The following is a 25465-nucleotide window of genomic DNA, read 5'->3' on the forward strand; positions in this document are numbered from 1 at the left end:
TGGTCTATGATCTGTAAAGCTCTTTGTACATAACTACAGTCATGTGTTGTTGTCACGATATGGAAGTGAACCCTATCTGGTTCCCTTTGAAAGACACATTGCTGGGAAACTCAAGGGAGAGAGAGAGAGAAACAGAAAGAGAGAGAGAAACAGAAAGAGAGAGAGAAACAGAAAGAGAGAGAGAGAGAAAGAAACAGAAAGAAAGAGAGAGAGAAACAGAAAGAGAGAGAGAGAGAAACAGAAAGAGAGAGAGAGAGAAACAGAAAGAGAGAGAGAAACAGAAAGAGAGAGAGAAACAGAAAGAAAGAGAGAGAGAAACAGAAAGAGAGAGAGAAACAGAAAGAGAGAGAGAAACAGAAAGAGAGAGAGAGAGAAACAGAAAGAGAGAGAGAGAGAAACAGAAAGAGAGAGAGAGAGAAACAGAAAGAGAGAGAGAGAGAAACAGAAAGAGAGAGAGAGAGAAACAGAAAGAGAGAGAGAAACAGAAAGAGAGAGAGAAACAGAAAGAGAGAGAGAAACAGAAAGAGAGAGAGAAACAGAAAGAGAGAGAGAGAGAAACAGAAAGAGAGAGAAACAGAAAGAGAGAGAGAGAGAAACAGAAAGAGAGAGAGAAACAGAAAGAGAGAGAGAAACAGAAAGAGAGAGAAACAGAAAGAGTGAGAGAGAGAAAGAAACAGAAAGAGAGAGAGAAACAGAAAGAAAGAGAGAGAGAGAGAGAGAAAGAGAGAGAGAAACAGAAAGAGAGAGAGAAACAGAAAGAGAGAGAGAAACAGAGAGAGAGAGAGAAACAGAGAGAGAGAGAGAAAGAGAGAGAGAGAGAGAAACAGAAAGAGAGAAACAGAAAGAGAGAGAAACAGAAAGAGAGAGAGAAACAGAAAGAGTGAGAGAGAAAGAAACAGAAAAAGAGAGAGCGAGAAACAGAAAGAAAGAGAGAGAGAGAGAGACAAAGAGAAGAGAAACAGAAAGAGAGAGAGAAACAGAGAGAGAGAGAGAGAAACAAGAGAGAGAGAAACAGAAAGAGAGAGAGAGAGAAACAGAAAGAGAGATAGAGAGAAACAGAGAGAGAGAGAGAAACAGAGAGAGAGAGAGAAACAGAGAGAGAGAGAGAGAGAAACAGAAAGAGTGAGAGAGAGAAAGAAACAGAAAAAAGAGAGAGAAGAGAGAGAGAGAGAAAGAGAAACAGAAAGAGAGAAACAGAAAGAGAGAAACAGAAAGAGAGAGAGAAACAGAAAGAGTGAGAGAGAGAAAGAAACAGAAAAAGAGAGAGCGAGAAACAGAAAGAAGAGAGAGAAACAGAAAGAGAGAGAGAAACAGAAAGAGAGAGAGAGAGAAACAGAAAGAGAGATAGAGAGAGAAACAGAAAGAGAGAAACAGAGAGCAAGAAACAGAAAGAGCGAGAAACAGAAAGAGAGAGAGAGCTTGGCAGATTACTTGGCAGTACTTCAAAGCCGAGAGTTTTGGGGCTCTCATTATAGGGAAAAAATGTACTGTTTTCTCCCTCCTCCTCTCATCATATTCTACTTATCCTCCCTCCCCATCCTCCACCACTCTAAAGTATCCCCTTCTCAGTCTACCTCCCTTTCTCCCCCTCATATATCATTTTCTACCTCTTTTACCCTCCACTCTCCCTTTTTTACAATTTGGTCTTCTCTCAGATTGATAGTGAACTTAATTTCCCCTCTAATTTCACCAGAACAAATATCCCCCATCCCTCACTCATCTTTTATTCTATGTCGCAGCCGCTCCATCTAAATCTTCCCTCTTGTTTCCCTCCTCGTTCAGTGGAACAGAGGGAATATAGGGAGGAGAAAGAAAAAAAGGCCAAGACGGATCCGCTAACCCATACAATGCGAGGTGTATAATGGTTTGAAAGTCACATTCCGGGTTTTGGCGACTCTCAGGATCTTTACCTAATCTCTGCCTCTCAATATACTCTGTGCATTGGACAAACGGACCGTGTTCATCAGGCACCAGCAGACTACAAGAGTGAGGGACTATCTGAACTCATTTTCATTTACTGTTGCAAAAGATTTTAAAATATTTTCTAATGAACATGACCCAGAGATAGGAAGACTGGGGGGCTTGCAAACCGGATGCAGTTAGCAAAAATAATAATAATAATAATAATAATAATGGAAATGTGAGTACTACTGTAACACCCCTGGATCCAATTTCCACACCCTGCATTCACCCACCTGACTTGTGGAGCACGCTGCACTTCCTGTAGCGACGGTTGCCGGGGTCATCCTCCAACGTGTCGTAAGGGTGCTCACTCTCCAGGCGGCCGTCGAACACACGCTGCAGTGGCTCCTGGTCGGCCCAGCGAGACAACACCTTGCTGTCCAAGAATGATGAGAACATGGCCGTCTCCAGGAACCAGGACAGGAAGTGCAGGTGCGGGGCAGGCTGCACCGACAGGAAGGAGCCCTGGTGATACCACTAACCAGTTAAAGCAGTAACAGCGGGCGAACATTGCTTCTATCCTGAATGAGAGCTTCTTGTGAATGTATGTATGATTACTGACTGTGAAGGAGTAGCCTATGGATATAATGCGTGTCTATGGTATTCCTTCAGTTAGTGACTGTCGATCAATCTTCACCATTACCTTATCAAAGTTGCTCGTTCCGTCACGGTTGCCTAGCCAGGACTCCAGGTCGGGAGCGCTGTGGATCACAAACTCTTCGTACCTCCCGAAAATGACGGCAAAACGCCCCGCGAACACCTCCCTCAGCTGCACGTTCATTTTGGCCGCATGCAGTTCCTCCTCTTCCTCCTGGAACGCCCGTCCAAGGGTCTTTCCCCCCTCCACCCCTCCTTCTCCACACCTCCTGGCTAGTGCCTGCAGTCGTTCCAGCACGGCCAACTCCTCCCCTCCCAGGTTCCCATTGCGCCTGTCTTCCATCAGGTCCTCCAGGACGAGGCTGCTGAGGCAGAGGGGAGCGGCAGGGGCGGGGTTGCTGGTGGTGGCGCCACCATGTGGCTGGAGGCCGAAACGCAGCAGCACCTCGTTCAGCTCGAGGATGAGCTCGGGCTGGTCTGGGAAGAGGGGCAGGTCCTCGGGTGGATCCACGCGGTGGTTGTCTATGTCCACAAAGCACAGGTTGGCCTGGAAGGGGGACAGATCAAAAAAACATGTTACTCATCATGTACACAGTTTCCAGCGGGTATAAAAAGGTGCAGCGAAATGCTCGTTTCAAATCCCTCTCTTCCCCAGATCACTCTCTCTTTTCCTCATTTCGCCTACATCTCATCCCTCCTTTCACCTCCTCTCTCCCTTTCCTCTCTAAAAGCCCTGTCTCTCTTGGCATACTAGTTTCACGTAGCCTGGTCCCAGATCTCTTTGCGCTGTATAGTCAACCAGAACAATTGGAGTTGGCTAAACAGCCAAAGATCTGGGACCAGGCCAAGTTCAAATCAAATTTTATTTGTCACATGCGCCGAATACAACCGGTGTAGACCCTACAGTAAAATGCTTACTTACAAGCCCTTAACCAACCATTCAGTTTTAAGAAAATCCCTAAAAAGTAAGAGATAAGAATAACAAATAATTGAAGAGCAGCAGTAAATAACAATAGCAGGGCTATATACAGGGGGTACCGGTACAGAGTCAATGTGTCAATGTAATGTGCGTGGGCACTGGTGCCGATGTAGGTGGAGTTATTAAAGTGACTATGAATAGATAATAACAGAGAGTAGCAGCAGCATTGGGGGGTCTAGTCTGGGTAGCAATTTGATTGGCTGTTCAGGAGTCTTAGCTGTTTAGAAGCCTCTTAGAACTAGACTTGGCGCTCCGGTACCGCTTGCCGTGCGGGTAGCAGAGAGAACAGTCTATGACTAGGGTGGCTTTAGTCTTTGACAATTTTTAGGGCCTTCCTCCGACACCGCCTGATATAGAGGTCCTGGATGGCAGGAAGCTTGGCCCCGGAGATGTACTGGGCCATACACACTACCCTCTGTAGTGCCTTGATGCAACCAGTGAGGATGCTCTTGATGGTGCAGCTGTAAAACCTTTTGAGGATCTGAGGACCCATGCCAAATCTTTTCAGTCTCCTGAGGGGGAATAGGTTTTGTCGTGCCCTCTTCACAACTATCTTGGTGTGCTTGGACCATGTTAGTTTGTTGGGGATGTGGACACCAAAGGAACTTGAAGCTCTCAACCTGCTCCACTACAGCCCCGTCGATGAGAATGAGGGCGTGCTTGGTCCTCCTTTTCATGTAGTCCACAATCATCTCCTTTGTCTTGATCACGCTGAGGGAGAGGTTGTTGTCCTGGCACCACACGGTCAGGTCTCTGAACTCCCTATAGGCTGTCTCGTCAGTGATCAGGCCTACCACTCTTGTGTCATCGGCAAACTTAATGATGGAGTTGGAGTCGTGCCTGACCGTGCTGTCATGAGTGAACAGGGAGTACAGGAGCTGAGCACGTACCCCTGAGGGGCCCCAGTGTTGAGGATCAGCGTGGCGGATGTGTTGTTACCTACTCTCACCACCTGGGGGGCGGCCCGTCAGGAAGTTCAGGATCCAGCTGCAGAGGGAGGTGTTTAGTCCCAGGGTCCTTAGCTTAGTGATGAGCTTTGAGGGCACTACGGTATTGAACACTGAGCTGTAGTCAATGAATAGCTTTCTCGCATAGGTGTTCCTGTTGTCCAGGTGGGAAAGGGCAGTGTGGAGTGCAATAGAGATGGCATCATCTGTGGATCTGTTGGTGCGGTATGCAAATTGGAGTGGGACTAGGGTTTCTGGGAAAATAGTGTTGATGTGAGCAATGACAAGACTTTCAAAGGATTTCATGGCTACAGACGTGTTCTTGGCCACAGGGACTATGGTGGCCTGCTTAAAACATGTTGGTATTACAGACTCAGACAAGGAGAGGTTGAAAATGTCAGTGAAGACACTTGCCAGTCGGTCAGCACATGATCGCAGTACACATCCTGGTAATCCGTCTGGCCCTGTGTCCTTGTGAATGTTGAACAGTTTAAAGGTCTTACTCACATCGGCTGTGGAGGGTGTGATCACAAAGTCTTCCGGAACAGCTGGTGCTCTCATGCATGTTTCAGTGTTATTTGCCTCGAAGCGAGCATTGAAGTAGTTTAGCTTGACTGATAGGTCTTAGTCCCGTATTGACGCTTTGCCTGTTTGATGGTTCGTCGGAGGGCATAGCGGGATTTCTTATAAGCTTCCGGGTTAGAGTCCTTGAAAACGGCAGCTCTAGGCGTTAGCTCAGTGCGGATGTTGCCTGTAATCCATGGTTTCTGGTTAGGGTATGTACGCACAGTCACTGTGGGGACGACGTCCTCGATGCACTTATTGATAAAGCCAGTGACTGATGTGGTGTACTCCTCAATGCCATCGGAAGAATCCCTTAACATGTTCCAGTCTATGCTAGAAAAACAGTCCTGTAGTTTAGCATCTGCTTCATCTGACCACCTTTTTATAGACCGAGTCACTGGTGCTTTCTGCTTTAATTTTTGCTTGTAAGCAGGAATCAGGAGGATAGAGTTATGGTCAGATTTTCCAAATAGAGGGCGAGAGAGAGCTTTGTACGCATCTCTCTGTGTGGAGTAAAGGTGGTCTAGAATTTTTTCCCCTCTGGTTGCACATTTTTTACACGCTGATGGAAATGAGGTGAAACTGTTTCATTGCACATCCCCTCATTCACTGACAAAATGTCCGTCAATGCGGAAAACAGTCAGAGAAACGAGTCGACCTCTGGAGAGAAGCTTAGCAGGCACTGGCCTGACACAGACTATGTCAGAGACCGACACCATGAAATCCCATAACAGCATCAACAGTGTGCTCTGCTTAAGTGACACTCTGTTGGTCCAAATTTAGCACTGACGTTATGCCATGGTCCAGTTTTTTTCTTAACTGCATGTGATGAGACAGATTCACACAGACCACCATTTGTTTACAGTTCTAGTTTAAAGGCCCACTCCTCAACTTGAGAAAAGACAGTGATATTCATCATGAACAGGCATGAACAGTGGGTATCATTCATTTAAATGATCAAACATGTAAATATCAAAGAATGTGCCTTTAAAAGTTAATAGGATTGAAGCATTGTCGCTCCACTTCTCATGGGAACATAAACCACGCCCTCGCCTTCCCGCACCACTTCTCATTGGAAAGCTTGCAACATAAACCACGCCCTCGCCTTCCCGCTCCACTTCTCATGGCAACATAAACCACGCCCTCGCCTTCCCCTCCACTTCTCATGGCAACATAAACCACGCCCTCGCCTTCCCGCTCCACTTCTTATGGCAACATAAACCACGCCCTCGCCTTCCCCTCCACTTCTCATGGCAACATAAACCATGCCCTCGCCTTCCCCTCCACTTCTCATGGCAACATAAACCACGCCCTCGCCTTGCCCCTCCACTTCTCATTGGAAAGCTTGCAACATAAACCACGCCCTCGCCTTCCCCCTCCACTTCTCATGGCAACATAAACCACGCCCTCGCCTTCCCCCTCCACTTCTCATGGCAACATAAACCACGCCCTCGCCTTCCCCCTCCACTTCTCATGGCAACATAAACCACGCCCTCGCCTTCCCCCTCCACTTCTCATGGGAACATAAACCACGCCCTCGCCTTCCCCCCCACTTCTCATGGCAACATAAACCACACCCTCGCCTTCCCCTCCACTTCTCATTGGAAAGCTTGCAACATAAACCACGCCCTCGCCTTCCCCCTTCACTTCTCATGGCAACATAAACCACGCCCTCGCCTTCCCCCTCCACTTCTCATGGGAAAGCTTGCAACATAAACCACGCCTCGCCTTCCTGCTCCACTTCTCATGGCAACATAAACCACGCCCTCGCCTTCCCCCTCCACTTCTCATGGCAACATAAACCACGCCCTCGCCTTCCCCCTCCACTTCTCATGGCAACATAAACCACGCCCTCGCCTTCCCCCTCCACTTCTCATGGCAACATAAACCACGCCCTCGCCTTCCCCCTCCACTTCTCATGGCAACATAAACCACGCCCTCGCCTTCCCCCTCCACTTCTCATGGCAACATAAACGCCTTCCCCCTCCACTTCTCATGGCAACATAAACCACGCCCTCGCCTTCCCCCTCCACTTCTCATGGGAAAGCTTGCAACATAAACCACGCCTCGCCTTCCTGCTCCACTTCTCATGGCAACATAAACCACGCCCTCGCCTTCCCCCTCCACTTCTCATGGCAACATAAACCACGCCCTCGCCTTCCCCCTCCACTTCTCATGGCAACATAAACCACGCCCTCGCCTTCCCCTCCACTTCTCATGGCAACATAAACCACGCCCTCGCCTTCCCCCTCCACTTCTCATGGCAACATAAACCACGCCCTCGCCTTCCCGCTCCACTTCTCATGGCAACATAAACCACGCCCTCGCCTTCCCCCTCCACTTCTCATGGCAACATAAACCACGCCCTCGCCTTCCCCTCCACTTCTCATGGCAACATAAACCACGCCCTCGCCTTCCCCCTCCACTTCTCATGGCAACATAAACCACGCCCTCGCCTTCCCCCCTCCACTTCTCATGGCAACATAAACCACGCCCTCGCCTTCCCGCTCCACTTCTCATGGCAACATAAACCACGCCCTCGCCTTCCCCCTCCACTTCTCATGGGAAAGCTTGCAACATAAACCACGCCCTCGCCTTCCCCCTCGGAGTATGTTGACCCAATTTACCATGACAAAATATGTTGACATCCCACTGTACTGTGACACATCAGCTAAATGCCATCAAAAGCTATGTGCTTTTTAAAAAGCCATGACTTTAGATAAGGATACAGATAAAACGCACTTAATCCTGCTGGAAAAAAGGGGTTGTAGACAGATAGATATTTAATACACAGGATAGGGTCGGGATGCGTTCCACAATCTGCTAAGTGTGCATTCTATTGCTGCCTCCTGTGGCCCCCCTACCCTCTCACATACATCCAGAAATAAACTGTGGAATTCTTAAACCTTAATTATTCACGTTGTCTGATATCTTTAGAAATGTGTTGCTCGGTGCCTTCCTCCTCCCACCTCTCTCTCTCTACTGATGTCTCCTGCTCCCTCTCTCTGGGCCAGCTCTAGCACTTCAAAGAAAACTCCTCAAATCTGTGTCCCAAATGGCACCTTTACACAGGGTTTAGGGTGCCATTTGGGACGCATGCCTAGCGAAATGCTTGTGTGAAACGGCGCGATCTTTCGTTGAGGGATGGAGAATTGGATTTGGGGAGAGAAGGGAGAAGCGGAGGAGCTATGTGAATTTCTATGTTCTCCAACACCAGAGAGCTCGGGGGGGTTATAATGCAACTATAATAGGATGGATTAGTGCAGGCACTGCAAGAATGCAGCAAATGTTACAAAGCTCTTTTCACTGCCTGTTACATTGCGTAATGGAATGCCTGTTATTAGAAAGCTGCAGTGAAACAGTACATTGTGTTCGAATGCTTGTTGGAATGTTTTTTCCAAGGTCAGTGAATGCCTGCTAGAATGCCAGTCAGAAGGTGTATCAAAATGCTACAGAGAACTACACTGAACAAAAATATAAATGCTAAAATGTCGGTCCCATGTTTCATGAGCTGAAATAAAAGATCCCAGAAATGTTCCATATGCAACAAAAAAGCTTATTTCTCTAAAATGTTGTGCACAAATTGGTTTACATCCCTGTTTAGTGAGCATTTCTCCATCCGCCTGACAGGTGTGGCATATCAAGAAGATGATTAAACAGCAGGATCATTACACAGGTGCACCTCGTGTCGGGGACAACTCTAAAATGTGCCGTTTTCACGTAACACAATGCCACAGATGTCTAAATTCTTGAGGGAGAGTGCAATTGGCATGCTGACAGCAAGGATGTCCACCAGAGCTGTTGCCAGATAATTTAATGTTAATTTCTCTACCATAAGCCACCTCCAGCATCGTTTTAGAGAATTTGGCAGTACGTCCAACCACCCGCACAACCGCAGACCACGTGTATGGCGTTGTGTGGGCATGCAGTTTGCTGATGTCATTGTTGTGAACAGAGTGCCCCGTGGTGGAGGTGGGGTTATGGTATGGGCAGGCATAAACTACGGACAACGAAGACAATTGCATTTTATAGATGGCAATTTGAATGCACAGAGATGCCACGACGAGGTCCGTTGTCGTGCCGTTCATCCGCCGCCATCCCCTCATGTTTCAGCATGATAATGCACGGCCCCATGTCGCAAGGATCTGTACACAATCCAGCAACTTGGCACAGCCATTTGAAGAGGAGTGGGTCAACGTTCCACAGGCCACAATCAACAGCATGATCAACTCTATGCGAAGGAGACGTGTCGCGCTGCATGAGGAAAATGGTTGTCACACTGACTGATACTGACTGGTTTTCTGATTTACGCCCCTACCTTTTTTGTATTAATTAAAAAAAAATATTTTATAAAGGTATCTGTGACCAACAGATGCATATCTGTATTCCCAGACATGTGAAATCCATAGATTAGGGCCTACTGAATTCATTTCAATTGACTGATTTCCATATATGAACTGTAACTCAGTAAAATCTTTGGAATAGTTGCATGTTGTGTTTATATTTTTGTTCAGTATAGAATGCTTCAAAGTCTATGGTATAGCCAGTTGGTTTGGCCAGTTGAATTGTAATTGAAGAGTGGATTTAAAACTAACTAGGTGTGTGGACTCAGCAACCTCCCATTCTTATTAAAGAAATATGAGCTTTGGACTACATGAGAACATCGTTTGTCCTACTGCACCTCCCAGTTCTGGTCAACTTCAAACCATTTAAAAATTGTTGCTCCCTCTTGGTCGTATTTAAAGAAGAAATATGTTCTCAATAACTTGACTGGTTAAATAAAGGCATTTTGAGGGTAAAAATGTTTTTTTTTTTTTTAAGCCACCGTTACATGCCTACAGTTCCAAACACAAAGCACTAAGCAGGCACATACACAGATAGGGCTCTACCTGTGCAGAGCACATGCCCCTTTGCCCTTCCAGTCTCCAAAGTGCCCTTTTGGGTGGTGGTATAATAAAAATGTTTTGGTCAGAACCCTCTGCCTGCAAGTCGTGGTCATGTTCGCCACCCCTCATCCCGTGTCCGTTGGCATGTTGATCTGCCCTGTACGGAGCTCTCTCACGCTTTTCTCAGTCGGTGTCAATCATCTCTTTAGGACGCTACCTAGTTTAAATATCAACAGTAACTAGCTTGCTTCATTGTCAATTTGTGAGTCAAAGAAATGAGTGTGTTCTTGCAGAAATAAATAGGCCTATGCTTAATTTTTTTTGTAAATGATCACTACAGAGGAATTTGGTATGTTAGGAAGTATGAAATTATAATTTTTTTCAAAGGTCTGTTTATGGCCCTGGTACTAAGTACATTCAATACCTCATGGGACAGATCCAAAGTGGAGCATTGGGAGCAATCCTTCCGTTGGATGCCCATCAAGAAGGGCACGGGGGCATCCAGGAGATGGTGCAGGGGCACGGGCAAGATGGGCAGGTAGACGTGCTGCCACTGGAATGGAAACAGTAGGTTGGTGATGCCCTCTGCCACCGTCATCAACCGCTGGTAGTCTGGAGACAGAGAGACGCATGATGGGAAATGAAGAAGTGCACACTTTTAGGTTACATTTGAAAAATGATTGAAACACAACCTGATTGGTCGAAACACAACCTGATTGGTGATCTTTCAGAAAATGCTGCCTGATCTTTTGGTGCTTACCCTGTGAGTAGAGCAGGACCTGGGTCTCCAGCAGCACAGAGGTGAGCAGCCTCACCATGTTCTCCACCCCCAGCAGGGAGAAGGCCTCTCCCAGTGGGTAGTCCCCGAGCGGGAGCTCCTCAGGGCCGGGCTGCTGGCACACGATAGGCCCCTGGACCCCGTGGAACCGGAGCGAACGACCGGGCGGCGGCACGGGCACCTCGTACAGGATGTTGTGGATGTAGCTCTCCAAAGGCAGTGGCGGGGCCGCGTGCGATGTCACCGCCTGGTGCAGCTGGGACAGGAAGTGGTGGGCGGCGTGCAGGAAGGGGAGGGGCGTGAGGAGGCAGAGGGCCTTGGAGGCATACAGGGTGTCCCGGGCCGGCTGGAAGGAGCCCGCCGCGCAGCCCAAACAAGCCGACAGGGAGTCGGCATCCAACTCATCCAGGCTGCTCACCAGAGAGTCCATGCTGGATGTGGAGGGGGAGGAGGCGGAGGAAGATGACGAAGAGGAGGTGGAGTAGTGCTCCACATGGTGCATCTGATGAAGGATCTCCATCGCCGTGGTGATCTGGGCACTCGTCACTGCTTCGTAGTACGTGTGCACGAAGCCGTAGGAGCGCGTGCCGTCGTCCTGGGCGACCGTGAAGGAGTGGAAGTGGTGCTCGCGGCCGTCCGCCTGACTACGGAACGACAGGCCGTGCGGCATGCAGAGCTGGGGATGAGAGAGAGGGAGAGAGAGAGATGAAGGAGGAAGATGGAGAATGAGAGATGAAGAAAGGAGAGAGAGGGTGAGGAGAGAGATATGAAGGGAGGAAGAGAGACATGGGAAGAGGGAGGTGAGGTGGGGAGAAAAAGAGAGAGAGAGAGGAGTGAGAGGATGGTGAATGGAATAGAGGTGGGAGAGATGTCGAAGGAAGAGCGAGTTGGGATGTTTTAGAGGACATAGCAGAGGAAAAAGAAAATAAAGGAGAGAGAGAGAGCGATAGGAGAGGAAGACGAGGTAGGGGAAGGTACAGAAAGAGAGGCAAACAATCTCAACTGCCTTCAATAGCTCTTAAATCAAACGCAAGAGGGGTCAAATCATTCTGACAAACAACATTAAAGACTAGCGGTTAAAAGGGGCCTTATTTGTGGAAAGAACCAGAGTGTGGCTCCATGAAAAGGCGCTCTATCTGCTACAAAGTACCTCAGTGTCTGTAGGGAGACTGCTCACAACAAGTTTGAACTTTTCACCAAAAACAACTCAAGTTTTTTTTAATTGGTTCATCTATGTTAGTAGATTGTGTTGAGTTCCTGCCCTTACGCTTTTATCAATCCAGACTTGTAGATACAAGAGTGTGCCATGAAAATCAACACTTAAAAACAGAAAATATTCTCTCATTCGCATGAAAGAGAAATGCATTATGGTACCGGAGAACAAAATAAAGACGTGACGGCACAGCATTTAAGGCTCTCGCAGTACCAAACAATCAAACATTTTGCCACTTTCAAATGGTTCAATTAATGCTAGTTAGCATTGCGCTAATCAATCAAACATTTTGCCCAACCACTTTCAAATGGTTCAATTAACGCTAGTTAGCATTGCGCTAACGCTAGTTAGCCACTTCCTTCAAAGCTGCATGCAGAGACATAAAAATGGTCTCCACCAGTTCATCTGACTCTGGGGAAGGAGATGAACTATCCCGATAGTGCACAATAGTGCACAAACAACAAATGGAAAGTCCTCTATTCTGTGTAAAATATGTGCACAACAAAAGCTATACTTTCTTGTAATGAATGCATGAAATGAGGCCATTTTCAAAACAACCATCTTTCCATAAAGGGCTAAAACAGCCAAAAGACAGACTTAACCTTTTGCTAAGTTCTCTAAATGTATCCTAGCCCCACTGTCTTACCATGTTGACTGCATCTCTATTGAAGGGACTCCTGTCTGTGCTCTCAGGGTAGTGGGCCAGAACCTTGGACTTGAAGGACCTCCGTAGAGGGCTCTGCTCAAAGCTCTCACCTAGGAAAGAGAGAAAGGGGTTGAAAACGAGTGGCGGGGAAGAGAGAGAGAGAGAGATAGAGAGAGAGAGAGAGAGAGAGAGAGGGTAGAGACAGACAGACGGAGAGAACAAGTATGTCAGCATTGCAATACTGGCACAGACAAATTCAGAGGGACAAGTGACCTTCATTCCCCGCACTGAATTCTTAATAAGGGGACAGGGCGGAGAGCAACACTGCGGTTACCAGACAGGATTTTATATAACTGAGACAGCAAAGCTTTTGGCCCATCATCTGATATCAGCTAAAAACTCTGTGTGTGTTGAATACCTTTAATGAGCCAGAGGTGAGATGGTAGAGGGGTGAGACCAGAGATGGAAATTAAGTTAACCCGCTTGCCCGAGGCTAGTAATTTTCAGACCGGTCTAGTAGAAAATGTAGAGAGATGAGACAGAGTTGGGCAACAGCAGAGAGAAGAGATAGTAGAGGGGTGAGATATCAGTGAGACAGTAGAGGTGAGAGAGAAGTGATACAATAGATTTGTGACATTACTGAGACAGTAGCGGGGTAAGGCAGTAGAGAGGTGAGACCGTTAGTGAGACAACAGAGAAGTGAGAGTATAGGGGTGGTTCTGCAGTGACGGGGGGAAGCCCTGCCAAGTCCAGACTTATATAACGACCAACCCTGAGGTGCCTTCAAAGCAGCTACAGGGCCCACATCCCCTCACACTGCACCATCGCCAGAAAGTCAGATAGAGGAGGAGAGAGAACAGGGGGATAGGTAGGGTTGTCATGATCCCAGTCATACTCTGAAGTATCATGGCAAGGAGACAAATCATTGAGCTGACTTTCTGTTGTCACCCAGAGTCACGTTTGTTTATTTTTTAAAGCTATATCACACAGTATTTCACATAGAGCTGGTTTGTAAAAGACCATAAAGTTCAGTCTGCTTCATGAAAATCCAGTATTGTCATGGTATTGCAATATTGGTATCGTGACAACCCTAGGGGATAGGAGGGTTGATTTGGAGAGGGAGATAAGTGAGGAAGGGTTAGAGGAGATGAGGGGGGATTTGATTCAAGATGTTGTAGAAGCAGGAGCAATGCACAGAACGCATCCCAAAGCTCTGCAGGGTGAACCTGACTGTTTACAGTACGCGGATACAAGCTGAAACTGGGTCTTGATAGCAAAGAGGATCTTTGGTTTGGCTGGAAATAAGAAAACACACTACATCGCACCATCCATGTCATAGTTTCAGCAAAGTGAAAGTGTTTTTTTGTTTGTGTAACAGACTATCAAATGAAAAAAAACGTACTACATTTTCTGACACACGTATGTGTGTATGGTATGTGTACATGCACTGAAGGGAAGGAGAGAATTCAGTGACACACACTTCCCCTGACCTTGATGTATAACCTTGTCTGCCTGATGCATCTCCTGCCTCTCTCACTGTCCCCTGTGTCAACTGCCTGCTCCAATTACACACAGATAGCTGTGTGTGTGTGTGTGTGTGTGGTGTGTGTGTGTGTGTGTGTGTGTGTGTGTGTGTGTGTGTGTGTGTGTGTGTGTGTGTGTGTGTGTGTGTGTGTGTGTGTGATGCAAGCCACTGGTGTGTACCAGCGTTGTGCTCCATCCAGGATTTTGGAATTGACTCCCATTCAACTCATGAGTTGAAATTCCAATTGGCCACATCCCACATGATGTAGAATTTGAGTGACAGGAAGTAGAATTTAATTGAGTGCAATTTAAAGAAATTCCACTCAGTCATAGAACATGAGGTTTCATTGATTCTGACAGGTCACACTTCCAGATACCAAAGAATATATCACTTTCTCTGGAAACAATGTTCATATACTCTTTTAACCTTTGTGCTTAGAATAGCCAATTATATGTCCACCGACCATAATATTTGTGGTTTTCTCTTTGAAGGCTTTTAGGGTCAACTTGAGGGTTAAACTAATGCATTCTGGGATTTTTTTTATTTTGATTAATTAAATAATTAAATATTAATTAAATATAACAACTTGGAATATTTGCATGGAGGTTGTTTTCATTGATCATCCATTAAGAGTTTGTCCTGAAAATCAATTGTTTCAACAATATTTTACATGCATTTTTACATGTACAATATGTATATTTGTATAGACTAGACCTAATATAGAAGAGTCAATTACATTTGATTGAATTTGACTGAATTCAATTCCCTTTCATTCAAATTCTAATTGCAATTCTGCATCCTGTTTACTACTTCAATTCAAACTCAATTGGAATTAATGAGGCATTCTCAATTCAATTCAGAATTGAGCACAACCCTGGTATGTACACTCAAACTACCTCATTTTTGAAGGAACACCATCTTTCCCTAGAGTGCATCACTCTTCCCATTACTACCCTGCCTGGGATGTGGATGCGCACATGCACACATCCAAGAAATCTGTGATGCCATTTCCGGTCACAACTTGCAGACTTGTTTACGTGTTGCTGTGCGTTTTGTGCATTTTGTTGCCAACCTTACTTTGCTACAGGACAACTTTACGGTTTTTACTTTTTAATTACCGTTTATATTTTGGGTTTTTCCCTCACTCAACTTTTTTTCATTCAACTTTTTCACTCCGGACGCTTTATCTGGACGTGGTTCGTCAGGACCTCCAACAGCCAAAGCTAAGCAGTAACATTAACATGATGTTTTCTAATTGCAGTCGCTGTACTCATAATATACAGGAGAACGATCGCCTTACGGCGAGGATAGCTGTGCTGCAAGCCCAGCTTCAGACGCAATCGTTAGGCAAGGGTAATTTCAGTGTAGGAAAGGATGAAACAGTGTCTGTGCCACCAGTAAGTACAGATAATAACGTTAGTATAAATCCCCCCGCAGCCGGACAACTTTCTCACAGTTTCTGGAGGGAAATGCTGTAGTTATGCTCAACCAGTGTCGCTCATTCAGCCGACAGAAACTTTCAACCGGTTTTCCCCATTAAGCAGCGAGTCGGAGTCAGAGGCCGAGCCTTCTCCTGTCTCTACTCCTCCCGTTACGGGGTCTGAGACGCCGAAGCCTCCCACCATTAGTTCTGACAAATTGAAAACCCTCGTCATTGACGACTCTATTACCCGCAGTATTAGGCTTAAAACTAATCATCCAGCGATCATACACTGTTTACCAGGGGGCAAGGCTACCGACGTTAATTGCTGGCTAAAGCTAAAACTGGCGAGTGTAGAGAGTATAGAGATATTGTTATCCACGTCAGCACCAACGATGTTAGGATGAAACAGTCAGAGGTCACCAAGCGCAACATAGCTTCTGCGTGTGAATCAGCTAGAAAGACGTGTCGGCATCGAGTAATTGTCTCTGGCCCCCTCCCAGTTAGGGGGAGTGATGAGCTCTACAGCAGAGTCTCACAACTCAATCGCTGGTTGAAAACTGTTTTCTGCCCCTCCCAAAAGATAGAATTTGTAGATAATTGGCCCTCTTTCTGGGACTCACCCACAAACAGGACCAAGCCTGGCCTCCTGAGGAGTGACGGACTCCATCCTAGCTGGAGGGATGCTCTCATCTTATCTACCAACATAGACAGGGCTCTAACTCCTCTAGCTCCACAATGAAATCGGGTGCATGCCAGGCAGCAGGCTGTTAGTCTGCCACTAGCACAGGCAGTGTAGTCAGCTCAGCTATCCCCATTGAGACCGTGTCTGTGCCTCGACCTGGGTTGGGCAAAACTAAACATGGCGCCATCATCGACTCAGTGGGTTTTGTCCAACATGTCTCTGGACCTACTCACTGTCACAGTCATACTCTGGACCTAGTTTTGTCCCATGGAATAAATGTTGTGGATCTTAATGTTTTTCCTCATAATCCTGGACAATCGGACCCCTTACTGCTGCTACACCAAACTGGAAGTCTTCTGACTAGCTTGGAAAGACAGTACCGTGCAGTATCGAAGACCCCTTACTGCTGCTGGATCATCCTATTTTTCCAACTTAATTGAGGAAAATAAGAACAATCCGAAATGTATTTTTGATACTGTCGCAAAGCTAACTAAAAAGCAACATTCCCAAGTGAGGATGGCTTTCACTTCAGCAGTAATAAATTCATGAACTTCTTTGAGGAAAAGATCATCATCATGATTATTAGAAAGCAAATTACGGACTCCTCTTTAAATCTGCGTATTCCTTCAAAGCTCAGTTGTCCTGAGTCTGCACAACTCTGCCAGGACCTAGGATCAAGAGAGACACTCAAGTGTTTTAGTACTATATCTCTTGACACAATGATAAAAAATAATCATAGATGCAGGCCTCCTAATTATCCCTAGAATTTCTAAGCAAACAGCTGGAGGCAGGGCTTTCTCCTATAGAGCTCCATTTTTATGGAATGGTCTGCCTAACAATGTGAGGGACGCAAACTCGGTCTCAACCTTTAAGTCTTTACTGAAGACTCATCTCTTCAGTGGGTCATATGATTGAGTGTAGTCTGGCCCAGGAGTGTGAAGGTGAATGGAAAGGCTCTGGAGCAACGAACAGACCTTGCTGTCTCTGCCTGGCCGGTTCCCCTCTTTCCACTGGGATTCTCTGCCTCTAACCCTATTACAGGGTCTGAGTCACTGGCTTACTGGTGCTCTTTCATGCCGTCCCTAGGAAGGGTGCGTTACTTGAGTGGGTTGAGTCACTGATGTGATCTTCCTGTCTGGGTTGGCGCTCCCCCTTGGGTTGTGCCGTGGCGGAGATCTTTGTGGGCTATACTCGGCCTTGTCTCAGGATGGTAAGTTGGTGGTTGAAGATATCCCTCTAATGGTGTGGGGGCTGTGCTTTGGCAAAGTGGGTGGGGTTATATCCTTCCTGTTTGGCCCTGTCTGGGTGTATCATCGGATGGGGAAACAGTGTCTCCTGACCCCTCCTGTCTCAGCCTCCAGTATTTATGCTGCAGTAGTTTATGTGTCGGTGGGCTAGGGTCAGTTTGTTATATCTGGAGTACTTCTCCTGTCTTATCCGGTGTCCTGTGTGAATTTAAATATGCTCTCTCTAATTCTCTCTTTCTTTCTCTCTCTCAGAGGACCTGAGCCCTAGGACCATGCCTCAGGACTACCTGGCATGATGACTCCTTGCTGTTCCCAGTCCACCTGGCCATGCTGCTGCTCCAGTTTCAACTGTTCTGCCTGGGGCTATGGAATCCTGACCTGTTCACCGGACGTGCTACCTGTCCCAGACCTTCTGTTTTCAACTCTCTAGAGACAGCAGGAGTGGTAGAGATACTCTTAATGATCGGCTATGACAAGCCAACTGACATTTACTCCTGAGGTGCTGACTTGCTGCACCCTCGACAAATACTGTGATTATTATTATTTGACCATGCTGGTCATTTATGAACATTTGAACATCTTGGCCATGTTCTGTTATAATCTCCACCCGGCACAGCCAGAAGAGGACTGGCCACCCCTCATAGCCTGGTTCCTCTCTAGGTTTCTTCCTAGGTTTTGGCCTTTCTAGGGAGTTTTTCCTAGCCACCGTGCTTCTATACCTGCATTGCTTGCTGTTTGGGGTTTTAGGCTGGGTTTCTGTACAGCTGATTTCTATATCAGCTGATGTACAAAGGGCTATATAAATACATTTGGTTTGATTTGATTTGATCCATGCACTGTCAAAACACCCATGGGCAATAACATGGTGACAAAGCAGGAAGAGCAACACTCTTGCTTAAAAACAACGCGTCTCATGGCTTTCGACCTTCGTCTCTCCCGAGCCCGTACGGGAGTTGTAGCGATGAGACAAGATAGTAACTACTAACAATTGGATACCACGAAATTGGGGAGAAAAGGGGTCATTTTTTAAAATTTAAATAATTAATTAAAACAACGTGTCTTACAATCTAACGCTTGCTTTGACGCATATCCACTATCCACCCAGATTATATTATTCTACCTACTTCTCCGATGACGTATGGAAAGCCGACAACAGAAAGGATGCTGCAGACAAGAAATGGATCACCCGAACTAAGAGGGTTGCTTTACTTTGAAACAGGCTGGTGGGTGGGTAGTATGAATGCAGGCTGGTGGGTGGGTAGTATGAATGCAGGCTGGTGGGTGGGTAGTATGAATGCAGGCTGGTGGGTGGGTAGTATGAATGCAGGCTGGTGGGTGGGTAGTATGAATGCAGGCTGGTGGGTGGGTAGTATGAATGCAGGCTGGTGGGTGTGTAGTATGAATGCAGGCTGGTGGGTGGGTACTATGAATGCAGGCTGGTGGGTGGGTAGTATGAATGCAGGCTGGTGGGTGGGTAGTATGAATGCAGGCTGGTGGGTGGGTACTATGAATGCAGGCTGGTGGGTGGGTAGTATGAATGCAGGCTGGTGGGTGGGTATATAAATACAGGCTGGTGGGTGGGTAGTATGAATGCAGGCTGGTGGGTGGGTAGTATGAATGTAGGCTGGTGGGTGGGTAGTATGAATGCAGGCTGGTGGGTGGGTAGTATGAATGTAGGCTGGTGGGTGGGTAGTATAAATACAGGCTGGTGGGTGGGTAGTATGAATGCAGGCTGGTGGGTGTGTAGTATGAATGCAGGCTGGTGGGTGGGTGGGTAGTATGAATGTAGGCTGGTGGGTGGGTAGTATGAATGCAGGCTGGTGGGTGGGTAGTATAAATACAGGCTGGTGGGTGGGTAGTATGAATGTAGGCTGGTGGGTGGGTAGTATGAATGCAGGCTGGTGGGTGGGTAGTATGAATGTAGGCTGGTGGGTGGGTAGTATGAATGCAGGCTGGTGGGTGGGTAGTATGAATGCAGGCTGGTGGGTAGTATGAATGCAGGCTGGTGGGTAGTATGAATGCAGGCTGGTGGGTGGGTAGTATGAATGCAGGCTGGTGGGTGGGTAGTATGAATGTAGGCTGGTGGGTGGGTAGTATGAATGCAGGCTGGCGGGTGGGTAGTATGAATGCAGGCTGGTGGGTGGGTAGTATGAATGTAGGCTGGTGGGTGGGTAGTATTTATGTAGGCTGGTGGGTGGGTCGTATGAATGCAGGCTGGTGGGTGGGTAGTATGAATGCAGGCTGGTGGGTGGGTAGTATGAATGCAGGCTGGTGGGTGGGTAGTATGAATGCAGGCTGGTGGGTGGGGAGTATGAATACAGGCTGGTGGGTGGGTAGTATTTATGTAGGCTGGTGGGTGGGTAGTATGAATGCAGGCTGGTGGGTGGGTAGTATGAATGCAGGCTGGTGGGTGGGTAGTATGAATGCAGGCTGGTGGGTGGGTAGTATGAATGCAGGCTGGTGGGTGGGTAGTATGAAAGCAGGCTGGTGGGTGGGTAGTATGAATGCAGGCTGGTGGGTGGGTAGTATTTATGTAGGCTGGTGGGTGGGTAGTATGAAAGCAGGAAGGTGGGTGGGTAGTATGAATGCAGGCTGGTGGGTGGGGAGTATGAATACAGGCTGGTGGGTGGGTAGTATTTATGTAGGCTGGTGGGTGGGGAGTATGAATGCAGGCTGGTGGGTGGGTAGTATGAATGCAGGCTGGTGGGTGGGTAGTATGAATGCAGGCTGGTGGGTGGGTAGTATGAATGCAGGCTGGTGGGTGGGTAGTCTGAAAGCAGGCTGGTGGGTGGGTAGTATGAATGCAGGCTGGTGGGTGGGTAGTATTTATGTAGGCTGGTGGGTGGGTAGTATGAATGCAGGCTGGTGGGTGGGTAGTATTTATGTAGGCTGGTGGGTGGGTAGTATGAAAGCAGGCTGGTGGATGGGTAGTATGAAAGCAGGCTGGTAGGTGGGTAGTATTTATGTAGGCTGGTGGGTGGGTAGTATGAATGCAGGCTGGTGGGTGGGTAGTATGAAAGCAGGCTGGTGGGTGTGTAGTATGAATGCAGGCTGGTGGGTGGGTAGTATGAATGCAGGCTGGTGGGTAGTATGAATGCAGGCTGGTGGGTGGGTAGTATGAATGCAGGCTGGTGGGTGTGTAGTATGAATGCAGGCTGGTGGGTGTGTAGTATGAATGCAGGCTGGTGGGTGGGTAGTATGAATGCAGGCTGGTGGGTGGGTAGTATGAATGCAGGCTGGTGGGTGGGTAGTATGAATGCAGGATGGTGGGTGGGTAGTATGAAAGCAGGATGGTGGGTGGGTAGTATGAATGCAGGCTGGTGGGTGGGTAGTATGAATGCAGGCTGGTGGGTGGGTAGTATGAATACAGAATGGTGGGTGGGTAGTATAAAAGCAGGCTGGTGGGTGGGTAGTATGAATGCAGGCTGGTGGGTGGGTAGTATGAATGCAGGCTGGTGGGTCGGTAGTATGAATGCAGGCTGGTTGGTGGGTAGTATGAATGCAGGCTGGTGGGTGGGTAGTACTTATGCAGGCTGGTGGGTGGGTAGTATTTATGCAGGCTGGTGGGTGGGTAGTATGAATGCAGGCTGGTGGGTGGGTAGTATGAATGCAGGCTGGTGGGTGGGTAGTATGAATGCAGGCTGGTGGGTGGGTAGTATGAAAGCAGGCTGGTGGGTGGGTAGTATGAATGCAGGCTGGTGGGTGGGTAGTATGAAAGCAGGCTGGTGGGTGGGTAGTATTTATGTTGGCTGGTGGGTGGGTAGTATGAAAGCAGGCTGGTGGGTGGGTAGTATGAAAGCAGGCTGGTAGGTGGGTAGTATTTATGTAGGCTGGTGGGTGGGTAGTATGAATGCAGGCTGGTGGGTGGGTAGTATGAATGCAGGCTGGTGGGTGTGTAGTATGAATGCAGGCTGGTGGGTGGGTAGTATGAATGTAGGCTGGTGGGTGTGTAGTATGAATGCAGGCTGGTGGGTGGGTAGTATGAATGCAGGCTGGTGGGTAGTATGAATGCAGGCTGGTGGGTGGGTAGTATGAATGCAGGCTGGTGGGTGTGTAGTATGAATGCAGGCTGGTGGGTGTGTAGTATGAATGCAGGCGGGTGGGTGTGTAGTATGAATGCAGGCTGGTGGGTGGGTAGTATGAATGCAGGCTGGTGGGTAGTATGAATGCAGGCTGGTGGGTGGGTAGTATGAATGCAGGCTGGTGGGTGGGTAGTATGAATGTAGGCTGGTGGGTGTGTAGTATGAATGCAGGCTGGTGGGTGGGTAGTATGAATGCAGGCTGGTGGGTAGTATGAAAGCAGGCTGGTGGGTGTGTAGTATGAATGCAGGCTGGTGGGTGGGTAGTATGAATGCAGGCTGGTATGTAGTATGAATGCAGGCTGGTGGGTGGGTAGTATGAATGCAGGCTGGTGGGTGTGTAGTATGAATGCAGGCTGGTGGGTGTGTAGTATGAATGCAGGCTGGTGGGTGGGTGGGTAGTATGAATGCAGGCTGGTGGGTGGGTAGTATGAATGCAGGCTGGTGGGTAGTATGAATGCAGGCTGGTGGGTGGGTAGTATGAATGCAGGATGGTGGGTGGGTAGTATGAAAGCAGGATGGTGGGTGGGTAGTATGAATGCAGGCTGGTGGGTGGGTAGTATGAATACAGAATGGTGGGTGGGTAGTATAAAAGCAGGCTGGTGGGTGGGTAGTATGAATGCAGGCTGGTGGGTGGGTAGTATGAATGCAGGCTGGTGGGTCGGTAGTATGAATGCAGGCTGGTTGGTGGGTAGTATGAATGCAGGCTGGTGGGTGGGTAGTACTTATGCAGGCTGGTGGGTGGGTAGTATTTATGCAGGCTGGTGGGTGGGTAGTATGAATGCAGGCTGGTGGGTGGGTAGTATGAATGCAGGCTGGTGGGTGGGTAGTATGAATGCAGGCTGGTGGGTGGGTAGTATGAAAGCAGGCTGGTGGGTGGGTAGTATGAATGCAGGCTGGTGGGTGGGTAGTATGAAAGCAGGCTGGTGGCTGGGTAGTATTTATGTTGGCTGGTGGGTGGGTAGTATGAAAGCAGGCTGGTGGGTGGGTAGTATGAATGCAGGCTGGTGGGTGGGTAGTATGAATGCAGGCTGGTGGGTGTGTAGTATGAATGCAGGCTGGTGGGTGGGTAGTATGAATGTAGGCTGGAATGCAGGGTGGGTAGTATGAATGCAGGCTGGTGGGTGGGTAGTATGAATGCAGGCTGGTGGGTGTGTAGTATGAATGCAGGCTGGTGGGTGTGTAGTATGAATGCAGGCGGGTGGGTGTGTAGTATGAATGCAGGCTGTATGAATGCAGGCTGGTGGGTAGTATGAATGCAGGCTGGTGGGTGGGTAGTATGAATGCAGGCTGGTGGGTGGGTAGTATGAATGCAGGCTGGTGGGTGGGTAGTATGAATGCAGGCTGGTGCTGGTGTGGGTAGTATGAATGCAGGCTGGTGGGTGGGTAGTATTATGCAGGCTGGTGGGTGGGTAGTATGAATGCAGGCTGGTGGGTGGGTAGTAGGCTGGTGGGTATGAATGCAGGCTGGTGGGTGGGTAGTATGAATGCAGGCTGGTGGGTGGGTAGTATGAATGCAGGCTGGTGGGTGGGTAGTATGAATGCAGGCTGGTGGGTGGGTAGTATTTATGCAGGCTGGTGGGTGGGTAGTATGAATGCAGGCTGGTGGGTGGGTAGTATTTATGCAGGCTGGTGGGTGGGTAGTATGAATGCAGGCTGGTGGGTGGGTAGTATGAATGCAGGCTGGTGGGTGGGTAGTATGAATGCAGGAGTAAGCAGGCTGGTGGGTGGGTAGTATGAATGCAGGCTGGTGGGTGGGTAGTATGAATGCAGGCTGCAGGCTGGTGGGTGGGTAGTATGAATGCAGGCTGGTGGGTGGTAGTATGAATGCAGGCTGGTGGGTGGGTAGTATGAATGCAGGCTGGGTGGGTAGTATGAATGCAGGCTGGTGGGTGGGTAGTATATGCAGGCTGGTGGGTGGGTAGTATGAATGCAGGCTGGTGGGTGGGTAGTATGAATGCAGGCTGGTGGGTGGGTAGTATGAATGCAGGCTGGTGGGTGGGTAGGCTGGTGGGTGAATGCAGGCTGGTGGGTGGGTAGTATGAATGCAGGCTGGTGGGTGGGTAGTATGAATGCAGGCTGGTGGGTGGGTAGTATGAATGCAGGCTGGTGGGTGGGTAGTATGAATGCAGTATGAATGCAGGCTGGTGGGTGGGTAGTATGAATGCAGGCTGGTGGGTGGGTAGTATGAATGCAGGCTGGTGGGTGGGTAGTATGAATGCAGGCTGGTGGGTGGGTAGTATGCAGGCTGGTGGGTGGGTAGTATGAATGCAGGCTGGTGGGTGGGTAGTATGAATGCAGGCTGGTGGGTGGGTAGTATGAATGCAGGCTGGTGGGTGGGTAGTATGAATGCAGGCTGGTGGGTGGGTAGTATGTATGAATGCAGGCTGGTGGGTGGGTAGTATGAATGCAGGCTGGTGGGTGGGTAGTATGAATGCAGGCTGGTGGGTGGGTAGTATGAATGCAGGCTGGTGGGTGGGTAGTATGAATGCAGGCTGGTGGGTGGGTAGTATGAATGCAGGCTGGTGGGTGGGTAGTATGAATGCAGGCTGGTGGGTGGGGTATGAATGCAGGCTGGTGGGTGGGTAGTATGAATGCAGGCTGGTGGGTGGGTAGTATGAATGCAGGCTGGTGGGTGGGTAGTATGAATGCAGGCTGGTGGGTGGGTAGTATGAATGCAGGCTGGTGGGTGGGTAGTATGAATGCAGGCTGGTGGGTGGGTAGTATGAATGCAGGCTGGTGGGTGGGTAGTATGAATGCAGGCTGGTGGGTGGGTAGTATGAATGCAGGCTGGTGGGTGGGTAGTATGAATGCAGGCTGGTGGGTGGGTAGTATGAATGCAGGCTGGTGGGTGGGTAGTATGAATGCAGGCTGGTGGGTGGGTAGTATGAATGCAGGCTGGTGGGTGGGTAGTATGAATGAATGCAGGCTGGTGGGTGGGTAGTATGAATGCAGGCTGGTGCAGGCTGGTGGGTGGGTAGTATGAATGCAGGCTGGTGGGTGGGTAGTATGAATGCAGGCTGGTGGGTGGGTAGTATGAATGCAGGCTGGTGGGTGGGTAGTATGAATGCAGGCTGGTGGGTGGGTAGTATGAATGCAGGCTGGTGGGTGGGTAGTATGAATGCAGGCTGGTGGGTGGTAGTATGAATGCAGGCTGGTGGGTGGGTAGTATGAATGCAGGCTGGTGGGTGGGTAGTATGAATGCAGGCTGGTGGGTGGGTAGTATGAATGCAGGCTGGTGGGTGGGTAGTATTATGCAGGCTGGTGGGTGGGTAGTATGAATGCAGGCTGGTGGGTGGGTAGTATGAATAGGCTGGTGGGTGGGAAGTATGAATGCAGGCTGGTGGGTGGGTAGTATGAATGCAGGCTGGTGGGTGGGGTATGAATGCAGGCTGGTGGGTGGGTAGTATGAATGCAGGCTGGTGGGTGGGTAGTATGAATGCAGGCTGGTGGGTGGGTATGAATGCAGGCTGGTGGGTGGGTAGTATGAATGCAGGCTGGTGGCTGGTGGGTAGTATGAATGCAGGCTGGTGGGTGGGTAGTATGAATGCAGGCTGGTGGGTGGGTAGTATGAATGCAGGCTGGTGGGTGGGTAGTATGAATAGGCTGGTGGGTGGGTAGTATGAATGCAGGCTGGTGGGTGGGTAGTATGAATGCAGGCTGGTGGGTGGGTAGTATGAATGCAGGCTGGTGGGTGGGTAGTATGAATGCAGGCTGGTGGGTGGGTAGTATGAATGCAGGCTGGTGGGTGGGTAGTATGAATGCAGGCTGGTGGGTGGGTAGTATGAATGCAGGCTGGTGGGTGGGTAGTATGAATGCAGGCTGGTGGTGGGTGTATGAATGCAGTATGAATGCAGGCTGGTGGGTGGGTAGTATGAATGCAGGCTGGTGGGTGGGTAGTATGAATGCAGGCTGGTGGGTGGGTAGTATGAATGCA

At 48.7% G+C, this 25465-nt stretch overlaps 1 protein-coding gene across 2 annotated transcripts in view; it reads right to left on the minus strand.

Moving 5' to 3' along the window:
* Positions 1-25465, minus strand: part of LOC112218242 (DENN domain-containing protein 5B) — a 70317-nt gene that overhangs the window by 28763 nt on the left and 16089 nt on the right. For both annotated transcript variants that reach the window (XM_024378876.2, XM_024378875.2), the window contains exons 2-6: positions 12573-12682; positions 10696-11389; positions 10360-10547; positions 2606-3106; positions 2196-2427 (exon numbers count right to left, since the gene is read on the minus strand). In XM_024378876.2, coding sequence (XP_024234644.1) covers positions 2196-2427; positions 2606-3106; positions 10360-10547; positions 10696-11389; positions 12573-12682 — 1725 coding nt within the window. The remainder of the gene's footprint in view (positions 1-2195; positions 2428-2605; positions 3107-10359; positions 10548-10695; positions 11390-12572; positions 12683-25465) is intronic.

The sequence above is a fragment of the Oncorhynchus tshawytscha genome, linkage group LG19, assembly GCF_018296145.1.
Source record: "Oncorhynchus tshawytscha isolate Ot180627B linkage group LG19, Otsh_v2.0, whole genome shotgun sequence".
NCBI classification, from domain to species: domain Eukaryota; kingdom Metazoa; phylum Chordata; class Actinopteri; order Salmoniformes; family Salmonidae; genus Oncorhynchus; species Oncorhynchus tshawytscha.